Source organism: Arachis stenosperma, chromosome 10, assembly GCF_014773155.1.
Source record: "Arachis stenosperma cultivar V10309 chromosome 10, arast.V10309.gnm1.PFL2, whole genome shotgun sequence".
NCBI lineage: Eukaryota > Viridiplantae > Streptophyta > Magnoliopsida > Fabales > Fabaceae > Arachis > Arachis stenosperma.
In genome coordinates, this window is record NC_080386.1 from 11589183 (window position 1) to 11603190 (window position 14008).

The following is a 14008-nucleotide window of genomic DNA, read 5'->3' on the forward strand; positions in this document are numbered from 1 at the left end:
TATCTGTTTGATATATGCATAGCATGCTTGTTTGTGAGTGCCTGTTTGGGATAATTGAAGCACTAGACTTTTGATATTGAGACTGATCACCTTGATATCTATTGTTTGGTGTAGACAAGAATCCTACATGGCTACTCGTGGGCGAGGTCGAACGCGTACGCGAGGAAGTAGGAATGAGCAACCAGCTGACAATCACGCCGAATTCATGGCGGTGATGGCGAATCTCGCTAACACCATGGAAGCTAATGCTGCTGCGACTCTGCAAGCAGTGCAGAGATTGGGCCAACCGACTGGGAATGGCAACGAAAATGAGAATGGCGAAGGGAATACCAATGATAATGCTGAGGGTAACGGCGATAACACAGGAGGAGTTCCGATGACCTTGGCGACGTTCCTCAAGGTTCATCCGCCAACTTTCCGAGGATCCACAGATCCTATTGAAGCGGACCACTGGTTCCAAGCTATGGAGCGTGCTTTACAGGCGCAGCATGTTCCTCTCAATCAATATGTAGAGTTTGCCGCTTATCAGCTAACGGGAGAGGCCCAGCCCTGGTGGCAAGCTGAGTGTCATTTGCTACAGCTTCAGAACACCAACATTCCATGGGAGGTGTTCCAAATGGCTTTCTACAAGAAATACTTTTCTGAGTTTGCAAGGGAAGCAAAGGAGATGGAGCTAATGCAGCTGAAGCAAGGTTCCATGTCTGTGGCAGAGTACACCAACAAGTTCGAAGAGCTTTGTAGGTTTTCTCGGGTATGTCAGGGTGACCCAGAGACTTTCGAGAGCTGGAGGTGCATTAAGTACCAAAGGGGCTTGAAGGACAACATTATGACTGCTGTAGCTCCTATGAAGATCCGTGTCTTCTCCGACTTGGTGAACAAAGCAAGGGTAGTGGAGGAGTATGCCAAGACAGTGGCGACATCTAAGGACACTCATGGAGGGAGCTCTAGTCGTGGGCATGGCAAGTATTTTCATCCTAGAGGACAAAGCTTCAAAAGAGGGGGATATACTCCTCAAGGCCAAGGGGGCTTCAGAAAGAACAATCAGAATCAGTTTCAGTATGCTAAAGGAAGAGGAAATCAAAGTAAGAGTTCTCTGGATTTAGCTTGTGATCGTTGTGGACGTTTTCACCCTTATGACTCATGTAAGATTGGTTTAGGTGGTTGCTTCAAGTGTGGGTTACCTGGCCACATTGCGAGGGATTGCTCTCGTGGGAGGAATCAGAATTCGGGCCAGAGTCAGCATCAAGGTCGAGTCTTTGCTGTGAATGCCAAGGATGCTTCCAAGGCGGATCCTTTGATGAAAGGTATATGTCTAATTGGTGATAAATCCTTAGTTGCATTATATGATACTGGAGCTTCGCATTCGTTTATTTCATTTGCTAAAGTTGAGGAATTAGGCTTGAAAGTATCAGAGTTACCTTTTGATCTACATGCACATACTCCGCATTAAACAATTATGACTAGGTCAGGCTGTAGACAAGTAGGTTTCAAGCTTGAGGGTAGAGACTTTGTACACGATTTGATCTGTTTACCAATGGTGGGGCTGGAGATGATTTTGGGGTTTGATTGGTTGTCGAAGAACCGGATTTTGTTGGATTTCTTTGAACGGACAATTCGGTTTATGCTGGAAGGAGAAAATGGAGCAGTGGTAGCTACAGGGTATTACCTGAACTCTGTAATAGTGCATTATAGTGGGGAGGAGTGTCAGGGTTATATTCTGTTGGCTGCTAATGCGTTGGGCGATGCCCAGAACTTAGATCAAATTTCGGTGGTTAGAAATTTTCCAGAAGTGTTCCCGAAAGATATCCCTGAGTTCCCACCTCAAAGGAAAATTGAGTTTGCGATTGAATTGGTGCCAGGAGCCGGACCAGTATCGATTGCACCGTATAGAATGGCTCCTATAGAGCTGGCAGAGCTAAAGACTCAGTTGGAAGAGCTTCTGAATAAGAGGTTCATTCGACCGAGTGTATCACCGTGGGGAGCGCCAGTTTTATTGGTAAAGAAGAAAGATGGAGGGATGCATTTGTGTGTGGATTACCGACAGTTAAATAAAGTGACAGTGAAGAACAAGTACCCGCCGCCAAGGATAGATGACTTGATGGATCAATTGCAAGGAGCTGGAGTATTTTCCAAGATTGATTTGAGATCCGGTTACCACCAGATAAGAGTGAAGGAAGATGATATCCCTAAGACTGCCTTTAGAACACGCTATGGACACTACAAGTTTGCGGTAATGTCTTTTGGGTTAACGAATGCACCTGCTGTCTTCATGGATTACATGAACAGAGTGTTTCGTCCCTTTTTGGACAAATTCGTGGTGGTTTTCATAGATGACATCTTAGTTTACTCTAAGATGGTAAAGGAGCATGAGGAACACTTGAGGATTGTACTGCAAATCTTAAAGGAGCGGAAGTTGTACGCTAAGATGTCAAAGTGCGAGTTCTGGAAGGAGGAAGTAAAGTTCTTAGGCCACGTGGTGAGTAAGGGAGGAATAGTTGTAGATCCTTCTAAAGTAGAAGGGGTGATGGAATGGGAAAGACCGACGACTGTGACGGAAGTCAGAAGCTTTTTGGGTTTAGCCGGATATTACCGGAGATTTATCGAAGGATTTTCCCGGATTGCACTACCAATGACAAAGTTGACAAGGAAAGAAGTGCTGTTCGAGTGGACGTCGAAGTGCGAAGAAAGTTTTCAAACGTTAAAGCAGAGATTAACTTCAGCACCTGTTCTAATCCTACCGGAACCGCATGAACCATTTGAGGTATATTGTGATGCTTCTTTGAAGGGTTTGGGTTGTGTGTTGATGCAACACCGGAATGTGGTGGCTTACGCATCGCGTCAGCTGAGACCGCATGAGGTGAATTACCCCACTCATGACTTGGAATTAGCGGCAATTGTGTTTGCATTGAAGATTTGGAGACACCACTTATACGGAGTAAGGTTTAGTGTCTTTTCTGATCATAAGAGTCTCAAGTACATCTTTGATCAGAAAGAGCTAAATATGCGCCAGAGAAGGTGGATGGAGTTGCTTAAAGATTATGATTTCGAGTTGAGTTATCACCCTGGAAAGGCAAACGTGGTAGCAAACGCTTTGAGTCGGAAATCTTTAACAATTGCTTGGATGAGAATCAAGGAAGAAGAACTAGTGGATAAGTTTGTAGATCTTAAGCTGGATATTAGTGAAGTTGCCGGAAGAGCTTGTTTGAACCAGTTACAGATTTCAAGCACGTTTAAATCAGAAATACAAAGGGCTCAGCAAGATGAGCAGAAGTTTCAGCAATTGTTTCAACCAGTTGGTGATAAGAGACGCGAAGAATTCACTAAGGATGATAAAGGGTTATGGAGATACAAGGGAAGGATTTGCATACCAGATGTTGGGAGTTTGAGGCGAGACTTGCTGTTGGAGGCTCACAACAGTGGGTTTTCTATTCATCCCGGGAGCACGAAGATGTATTATGACTTAAAGAAGATGTTCTGGTGGTCGGGGATGAAGGGTGATGTAGCTACAGTGGTATCCAAATGTTTGACCTGCCAGAAAGTAAAGATAGAGCATCAAAAACCGTCAGGAATGCTACAACCACTTGAGATTCCTCAGTGGAAGTGGGAAGGAATTGCTATGGATTTTGTTACCGGTTTACCGAGGACTAGGTCGAGGTTTGATGCGATTTGGGTGATCGTAGATCGCTTAACCAAATCCGCTCATTTTCTTCCTATCCGACTAAACTGTTCTATGGTGGAATTGGCAAGATTATACATCAAGGAGATAGTGAGGTTGCATGGTGTGCCGTCAAGCATAGTATCGAACCGTGATCCCCGATTAACATCAAGGTTTTGGGGAGCTTTCCAAAGAGCTTTCGGTACGAAGCTATGTCTTAGTACGGCGTATCATCCACAAATAGATGGATAATTGGAAAGGACTATTCAAACGTTGGAAGATATGCTGAGAGCATGTGTGTTGGATCAACCCAGGAGTTGGGATCGTTACATGCCATTGGTGGAGTTCGCATATAACAACAGTTTTCATGCAAGCATTGGGATGGCTCCGTATGAGGCTTTGTATGGACGGAAGTGTCAGTCTCCACTTTGTTGGTATGAATTTGGAGAAGTAAGTGTTTTGGATCCAGATTTGATAGCAGAGACTACTGAGAACATTAAGAAGATTCGTGCAAGGATTTTAACTGCCCAAAGTCGACAGAAGAGTTATGCAGATCAGAGAAGGAAACCCTTAGAGTTTGAAGTGGGAGAACATGTATTCCTTAGAGTTACACCGACAACTGGGATTGGAAGAGCAATCAAGACCAAGAAGTTGAACCCAAGATATATAGGACCGTTTGAGGTTTTGAAGAGATTCGGTCCAGTGGCATATCAAGTAGCTTTGCCATCTCATCTGTCTAACTTGCATGACGTATTCCACGTGTCACAGCTCCGTAAATATACGTCAGATGCGGCTCATGTGTTGGAGCCTGAATCGGTCAAGTTGAAAGAGAACTTGACTCTCCAAGTGACACCAGTGAGGATCGATGACACTAGTGTGAAGAAGCTGCGAGGAAAGGATGTCCCATTGGTTAAAGCTGCTTGGGAGCGAGCAGGAGTAGAAGAGCACACTTGGGAATTGGAGTCTGAGATGCGAAAGGATTATCCCGAACTTTTCTCAGGTAATTCAAAGTTTGAAGGCAAAATTTCTTATTTGGTGGGGAGAATGTAAGAATCGTAACTAATAAACCGGTTAATTAAGTGATTAATTGCCCAAATTAGATTCCAAAATGTTAGAGAGAGAATTTGGGGATTTAAAGGTGATTTTTGGACTCAGTGAGTCTTTCTGAGTCAAAAAATGTGCTTTCTACGAAAAACCGTGAAAAATCGCAAACCGACAGTTGAACCGGTTCAAGTCTGCCTGGTACCGCACGAGAAAAGTGAAAACCGTCAAAAAACCTTAGAAAAACATTAGAAATGGAAAATCGGGCTTTAATTTTAAAGATTTGGCCCGAAGTTGGGTCAAACGGGCTAAAAACGCTAACGAGTTGGACCGAGCCCAAGTTGGGCCCAAGTCCAACATATAAAAGGCTCAATTAATGAACTAAACAGCATCACAACACACTAACAAGCACACACAATCAGAAATTGAAAGGAGAAGAGGAGAAGAGATTGAGCACTATTCATCTCAATCTTTCAAAGCTCATATCTTGAGCTAGAGAGCTCCGATCGCCGCACCGTTTGCGGCTACGCGTTCTTCGTGGAGAGCTCTACAAAACCCATCCAAGAAGCTCTAGAGGTAAGCTCGAAATCCTTCCAGTTCTGCTCTTCAAAATTTCGGGTTTTATTAGAGTTTTGGGTTAAATGGGTTTTTGTGATTTTGGATGTTTAGGTTTGCTCTAATCCTTGCTTAGCTTTGGATTTGTGTTATCAAATCTGTTGGGAAAGGTAAAAGCTCTTAAACCCTTATGAGATTATGCTTATGTTGAACCCTAGGTTGATTTGTGGTGATTTATATGTATATAGTTTGATTATTGTGGCTTTGGGAACTTTTGGAACTTATTTGTGCTTGTTGGAGTGGATTTGAAAGCTTGGATTGTGGTTAGAAGCTTGTTGGTGCTCATTTTGAGTTTGGGTGCATAAAGGGAATCGGCCAAGGTATGGTTTCGGTTTCCTCTATGTAGTATATAATATTCATGGACACTTAGGCTAGTTGACCCTAAGATAGGATTGAATATTGTAGGTGTATGAATGATTATATGTAAATTGATGTTAATTGTTGGTATCCTTGGAATATTGTGATTAAGGATGATTATGGAGAATTGTTGGTGTTAATGAGTATTGATGATTAGTGTTGTTGATGAGGTTGTTGGTATTTAATGATTGATGATGAATAATGATGTTGTTGGAATTTGATGATTATACAGGTTGATGAGGGATGTATGATTTATTGTTGTTGATGAGGGTTTGTTGATGTGGTTGATAATGGATGATAAATATTGATATTTTTGGTAATTGAAGGTGAGTGTTGGGATTGTTGATAAATGGTTATATTGATGTTGACAGTATGATGTTGGAGTTTGATGTTGAAATTAATAATGATGATGGTTAGTAAGGGTATTATTATGTATTTGATAGTGAGAATTGATGATTATATATGGTGGAGTGGTAAATTGGATATGGAAAATGGTAAATTCTGATATGTGATAGAATTGATGTGGTTTTGGTTGGATTGGGTTATGAAAGTTGGTAAATTGAGATTCTTGTGAGTCTTGGTAAAAGTTGACTTTTGGTGAACTTTATCTAATCATAACTTATGCCTTGGTTTTCAAAATCTATTGAAATTAGTTTAGCATTAAAGCTCATTGAAAACTGTTCGAATCGATATAAAGTTTGTAAAAAATTGGAATTTGGTAGAGAAAGTTATGATCATTCCAAGTTGGTGTTAAAAATATGAAATTTTCCAAAGTTGCAGAATTTCATTACTTCTGATATGTGCGGGTGCACACGTCCTGTTTCTAAAAAATTTATTTGTTTTCAACTATTTTGCCTTTCCAACAAGGTTGTAAGCTTCTATAACAGCATTTTAAGACGTTTGGGCCTAGTTTTGAGTATTAGAACATGGGATATAAATTAAGGGCTCTAGTACATGATTTTAAGGTAAATTAGAAAACGGAGGCCTAGGTTTCTGGCGTGCTGAGAATGGTTTGACGTTAGGTGAAGGATGATTGGTATATGAGATGAGTAATGATAGACTTTTGGTATTTGGAAACTGAGTTATAAAGGGACAGTGGTTGAGATGAGTCGGGGACTCGAATTGAAGTGATGGATCTATGTATGCTGAAAATACTTTTGAAAACCATTGAAATAATATTTTTACATGATATTTTGAGACGCTATGCGCCTGGCAGGGATGGTGGTTAATCCCGCCTGTCGAGGTAGCGGCGGCGGCATAAGGACGGTGGTTAATCCCGCTTACGTTGAGATGTGAGGTCTGAGGCAAGAATATCCCGCTCACATCCCTTCGGATCTATAGGGCGAGCAGGCGCCGGTACCTGGACAGTGATCCGGGCACTATATCTTGGGGGTTCCCATATGAGAAATCCGAAGGGCGACGTCTCCATGGAGATGTGTCGGTGATGGGCGGATAATTTATACGCTTTTTGGCATTATTTTTGGTATGTTTTTAGTATATTTTAGTTAGTTTTTATTATATTTTTATTAGTTTTTAGTTAAAATTCACTTTTATGGACTTTACTATGAGTTTGTGTGTTTTTCTGTGATTTCAGGTATTTTCTGGTTGAAATTGAGGGTCCTGAGCAAAAATCTGATTCAGAGGCTGAAAAGGACTGCAGATGCTGTTGGATTCTGACCTCTCTGCATTCGAAGTGGATTTTCTGAAGCTACAGAAGCCCAATTGGTGCGCTCTCAACGGAGTTGGAAAGTAGACATCCTGGGCTTTCCATCAATTTATAATAGTCCATACTTTGCCCGAAATTTGATGGCCCAAACTTGCATTGCAAATCAGCTTCAGAATTCCCAGCGTTTAACGCCGGAACTGGCATAAAAATTGGAGTTAAACGCCCAAACTGGCATAAAAGCTGGCGTTTAACTCCAGAAAAAGTCTCTACACATGAAAGCTTCAATGCTCAGCCCAAGCACACACCAAGTGGACCCCGAAAGTGGATTTTTACGTCATTTACTCATTTCTGTATACCCTAGGTTACTAGTTCACTATTAATAGGACCTTTTGATATTGTATCTGTACCTCATGACACTTTACACATTTCTCATTGTATCTTCTATGGCATGAGTCTCTAAACCCCATGGTTGGGGGTGAGGAGCTCTGCTGTGTCTTGATGGATTAATGCAATTACTACTATTTTTCATTCAATCATGCTTGCTTCCATTCTAAGATATCACTTGTTCCTAAACCTGATGAATGTGATGATCCGTGACACTCATCATTATTCTCAACTATGAACGTGTGCCTGACAACCACCTCCGTTCAACCTTAGATTGAGTAGATATCTCTTGGATTCCTTAATCAGAATCTTCGTGGTATAAGCTAGAATTGATGGCGGCATTCAAGAGAATCCGGAAGGTCTAAACCTTGTCTGTGGTATTCTGAGTAGGATTCAAGGATTGAATGACTGTGACAAGCTTCAAACTCCTGAGGGCTGGGCGTTAGTGACAGACACAAAAGAATCACTAGATTCTATTCCAACCCGATTGAGAACCGACAGATGATTAGCCGTGCTGTGACAGAGTGCGTTGAACATTTTCACTGAGAGGATGGGAGGTAGCCATTGACAACGGTGAACCCCTACATACAGCCTGCCATGGAAGGAGCCTTGCGTGTTTGAAGAAGAAGACAGTAGGAAAGCAGAGGTTCAGAAGACAGAGCATCTCCAAGACCTCAACCTGTTTCCCATTACTGCAAAACAAGTACTTATTTCATGTTCTTTTGCTTTTTACAATCAACCCTGATAATTATTGATATCCTGACTAAGAGTTACAAGATAACCATAGCTTGCTTCAAGCTGACAATCTCCGTGGGATCGACCCTTACTCACGTAAGGTATTACTTGGACGACCCAGTGCACTTGCTGGTTAGTTGTGTGGGACTGCAAAAGTGTGATTGCAATTTCGTGCACCAAGCTTTTGGCGCCGTTGCCGGGGATTGTTCGAGTTTGGACAACTGACGGTCTATCTTGTTGCTTAGATTAGGACTATTTTATTTTTGTTGGTTTAGAGTCTTTTATTTGAGTTTGGTTTCATATTTTAAGTTTGGTGTCAATTGCATGCTTTTGTTTTCTTTTAATTTTTCGAATTTGCATGTTCTTAGTCCTTTCTTGTTCTTTAAAAATTCTAAGTTTGGTGTCTTCTTTGTGTTTTTCCTTTAAAATTTTCGAAAATTTGTGTGTGATCTTCTAAAAATTTTAAGTTTGGTGTCATTTTGTTGTTTTTCTCTTTCAACAATCAAATCTTTTTCAAAATAATTTTCAATCATATCTCTCCAATTGCTAATTTCAAAATCTTTTTAATTAACTAATGTATTTAGTTTTCAATTTGCTTTGATCTTATTTTCTTTTAGTTTTCGAAATTTATTTATTTTCCATTTATTTTGTTTTATTTTTTCGGTCACTTTTAGTTAAAAAAATATTTTACTTTACTTGTAAATTCACATCATATTCCCTTTCTCCATCATGGACTTAAGTGGAATTGAACAGTCCAGAAGGACTCTGGGGTCATATGCTAACCCCATTACAGCTGCATATGGGAGTAGCATCTGTATACCTCCCATTAAAGCAAGCAGCTTTGAGCTAAATCCTCAACTCATTATCATGGTGCAGCAAAATTGTCAGTATTCCGGTCTTCCACAGGAAGAACCTACTGAGTTTCTGGCACAATTCCTACAACTTGCTGACACAGTACGTGATAAAGAGGTGGATCAGGATGTCTACAGATTATTACTGTTTCCATTTGCTGTAAAAGATCAAGCTAAGAAGTGGTTGAATAACCAACCTACAGCAAGCATAAAGACATGGAAACAGTTATCAGACAAATTCCTGAATCAATTTTACCCTCCAAAAAGGATGACACAGCTAAGGCTGGACATCCAAGGATTTAAACAAGAGGATAATGAATCCCTTTATAATGCCTGGGAGAGGTATAGAGGTATGCTAAGAAAATGCCCCTCTGAAATATTTTCAGAGTGGGTACAGTTAGACACCTTCTACTATGGGCTTACAGAAAAAGCTCAGATGTCTCTAGACCACTCAGCAGGTGGATCTATACACATGAGGAAGTCGATTGAGGAGGCTCAAGAGCTTATAGATACTGTTGCTAGAAATCAACATTTGTACTCTAGCAATGAGTTCTCCACAAAAGAAGAAGTTATGGCAGTAGCCACTGATCCTAATCCTCAAGAACAGATGATTGAGCTTAATCAGCAATTACACCTGATGACAAAACAGTTAGCAGAATTTAAAGAGATGCTCCAAGAAACTAAAATTGCTAACAAGAACATAGAATCACAGTTGAATCAGGCAAAACAGCAGCTATCTAAACAGATAACAGAAGAATGCCAAGCAGTTCAACTGAGGAGTGGAAAGACATTGAATAACACTGCTCAAAGTAGCAAAAAGCCAATAAAGGAACAATTGACAGAGGATAACCAAACCACTATCCAAAATCCCTCTGAGGATAGTAAGAGCCCAGAGAGGAATACTCTTGGCGTTCAAACGCCAGAAAAGGGGGGAAAGTTGGCGTTAAACGCCCATTCCCTGCCCAGTTCTGGCGTTCAAACGCCAGAAAAGGGGGAAAAGTTGGCGTTAAACGCCCATTTTTCACCCAATTCTGGCGTTCAAACACCAATGGGGAATCAGACACCTGAGAGTGCTGATAGTAACCCCTCTAAAAAGACTTCTCCAACCACTTCCGTAAGGAATAAACCTGCAGCAACTAAGGATGAGGAATATAAAGCCAAGATGCCTTATCCTCAGAAACTCCGCCAAGCGGAGCAGGATAAGCAATTTGCCCGCTTTGCAGACTATCTAAGGACTCTTGAAATAAAGATTCCATTTGCAGAGGCACTTGAGCAAATACCTTCTTATGCTAAGTTCATGAAAGAGATCTTAAGTCATAAGAAGGATTGGAGAGAAACGGAAAAAGTATTTCTCACTGAAGAGTGCAGTGCAGTCATTCTGAAAAGCTTACCAGAAAAGCTTCAAGATCCAGGAAGCTTTATGATACCATGCACATTAGAAGGTGCTTGCACCAAGACAGCCCTGTGTGACCTTGGAGCAAGCATCAATCTAATACCTGCATCCACTATCAGAAAGCTTGGGTTGACTGAAGAAGTCAAACCAACCCGGATATGCCTCCAACTTGCTGATGGCTCCATTAAATATCCATCAGGCATAATTGAGGACATGATTGTCAAGGTTGGGCCATTCGCCTTTCCAACTGACTTTGTAGTGCTGGAAATGGAGGAGCACAAGAGTGCAACTCTTATTCTAAGAAGACCTTTCCTAGCAACTGGACAAACTCTCATTGATGTACAAAACGGGAAAGTAACCCTGAGAGTCAATGAGGATGAGTTCAAGTTGAATGCTGTAAAAGCTATGCAGCATCCAGACACATCAAATGACTGCATGGGCGCTGACATTATTGACTCTTTGGTGGAAGAGATCAATATGACTGAGAGTCTCGAATCAGAGCTAGAGGACATCTTTAAAGATGTTCAGCCTGATTTGGAGGAATCAGAGAGAATAATAGAACCTCTAAAAATCCCTCAGGAAGAGGAGAAACCTCCCAAACCCGAGCTCAAACCATTACCACCATCCCTGAAATATGCATTTCTGGGAGAAGGTGATACCTTTCCTGTAATCATAAGCTCTGCTCTAAATCCACAGGAAGAGGAGGCACTGATTCAAGTGCTAAGGACACACAAGACAGCTCTTGGGTGGTCCATAAGTGATCTTAAGGGCATTAGCCCAGCAAGATGCATGCACAAGATCCTATTGGAGGATAATGCCAAACCAGTGGTCCAACCACAAAGGCGGCTAAATCCAGCCATGAAGGAGGTGGTGCAGAAAGAGGTCACTAAATTACTAGAGGCTGTGATTATTTATCCTATTTCTGATAGCCCCTGGGTGAGCCCTGTCCAAGTTGTCCCCAAGAAGGGAGGCATGACAGTAATTCATAATGAAAAAAATGAACTGGTTCCTACAAGAACAGTCACAGGGTGGCGTATGTGTATTGACTACAGAAGGCTCAATACAGCCACCAGAAAGGATCATTTTTCTTTACCATTCATAGACCAAATGCTAGAAAGACTAGCTGGTCATGATTATTACTGCTTTTTGGATGGCTATTCAGGTTACAACCAAATTGCAGTAGATCCTCAAGACTAAGAGAAAATAACATTTACTTGCCCTTCTGGCGTGTTTGCCTACAGGAGGATGCCTTTTGGTCTGTGTAATGCTCCTGCAACCTTTCAGAGATGCATGCTATCCATCTTCTCTGATATGGTGGAGAAATTCCTGGAAGTCTTCATGGATGACCTCTCAGTATATGGAGACTCATTCAGCTCATGTCTTAACCACCTAGCACTTGTTCTGAAAAGGTGCCAAGAGACTAACTTGGTTTTAAACTGGGAGAAATGTCACTTTATGGTGACTGAAGGAATTGTCCTTGGACACAAAATTTCAAGCAAAGGAATAGAGGTGGATAAGGCAAAGGTAGAGGTAATTGAAAAATTACCACCACCTGCCAATGTTAAGGCAATCAGAAGCTTTCTGGGGCATGCAGGATTCTACAGAAGGTTTATAAAGGATTTTTCAAAAATTGCAAAACCTCTGAGCAACCTGCTAGCTGCTGACACACCATTTGTGTTTGACACACAGTGTCTGCAGGCATTTGAGACCCTGAAAGCTAAGCTGGTCACAGCACCAGTCATCTCTGCACCAGACTGGACATTGCCATTCGAACTAATGTGTGATGCCAGTGATCATGCCATTGGTGTAGTGTTGGGACAGAGGCATAACAAGCTTTTGCATGTCATTTATTATGCCAGCCGTGTTCTAAATGATGCATAGAAGAATTACACAACCACAGAAAAAGAGTTACTTGCAGTGGTCTATGCCATTGACAAGTTTAGATCCTATCTAGTAGGATCAAAAGTGATTGTGTACACTGACCATGCTGCTCTTAAGTACTTACTCACAAAGCGGGATTCAAAACCCAGGCTCATAAGATGGGTGTTGCTTTTGCAAGAGTTTGATATAGAAATAAGAGACAGAAAAGGGACAGAGAACCAAGTAGCTGATCATCTGTCCCGAATAGAACCAGTAGCTGGGGCGTCTCTCCCTTCTACTGAGATCTCTGAGACTTTCCCAGATGAGCAACTCTTTGCCATTCAGGAAGCTCCATGGTTTGCAGATATTGCAAATTATAAAGCTGTGAGGTTCATACCACAGGAGTACAGCAGGGTGCAAAGAAAGAAATTAATTTCAGATGCCAAGTACTACCTATGGGATGAGCCATATCTCTTTAAGAGATGTGCAGACGGAATGATCCGCAGATGTGTACCCAGAGAAGAAGTACAAAGGATCCTGTGGCATTGCCATGGAGCACAGTATGGGGGACATTTCGGAAGTGAGCGAACAGCCACTAAGGTCCTCCAATGTGGCTTCTACTGGCCTACTCTCTATAGAGATGCCCGGGAGTTTGTGCGTAACTGTGACAGTTGCCAAAGAGCTGGTAACCTGCCTTATGGATACGCCATGCCTCAACAAGGGATCCTAGAGATTGAATTGTTTGATGTATGGGGAATTGACTTTATGGGTCCATTCCCACCATCATACTCAAACACTTACATTCTGGTGGCAGTGGACTATGTATCTAAATGGGTAGAAGCAATTGCTACACCCACTAATGATACTAAGACCGTGCTGAAATTCCTCCAGAAACACATCTTCAGCAGGTTTGGTGTTTCCAGAGTACTAATCAGTGATGGGGTACTCATTTCTGTAATAAACAGCTGTACTCTGCTATAGTCCGATATGGAATTAGCCACAAAGTGGCAACCCCGTATCATCCACAGACAAATGGGCAAGCTAAAGTCTCTAACAGAGAGCTAAAAAGAATCCTAGAACGGACTGTAATTGCCCGTAGAAAGGATTGGGCAAAGAGCTTGGATGATGCTCTGTGGGCATATAGAACAGCATTCAAGACTCCAATAGGAACCTCTCCATACCAACTTGTGTATGGCAAGGCCTGTCATCTGCCCGTGGAACTGGAACATAAAGCCTACTGGGCAACCAGATTCCTAAACCTGGATGCTAAGTTAGCTGGTGAAAAAAGATTGCTCCAGCTAAATGAGCTAGATGAATTTAGACTCAGTGCCTTTGAAAATGCTAAAATTTATAAGGAAAAGGCAAAGAAGTGGCATGACAAGAAGTTGTCATCCAGAGTCTTTGAGCCAGGACAAAAAGTCCTGCTCTTCAACTCTAGGTTCAGATTGTTC

The 14008-nt window shown here is 41.8% G+C and overlaps 1 protein-coding gene across 1 annotated transcript; it reads left to right on the forward strand.

The window, feature by feature from the left end:
* The first annotated feature begins 205 nt into the window (after positions 1-205).
* Positions 206-1450, forward strand: LOC130956761 (uncharacterized). The gene has a single exon (XM_057883753.1). The coding sequence runs from the start codon at positions 206-208 to the stop codon at positions 1448-1450; it is 1245 nt and encodes a 414-aa protein (XP_057739736.1).
* Positions 1451-14008: the final 12558 nt, after the last annotated feature.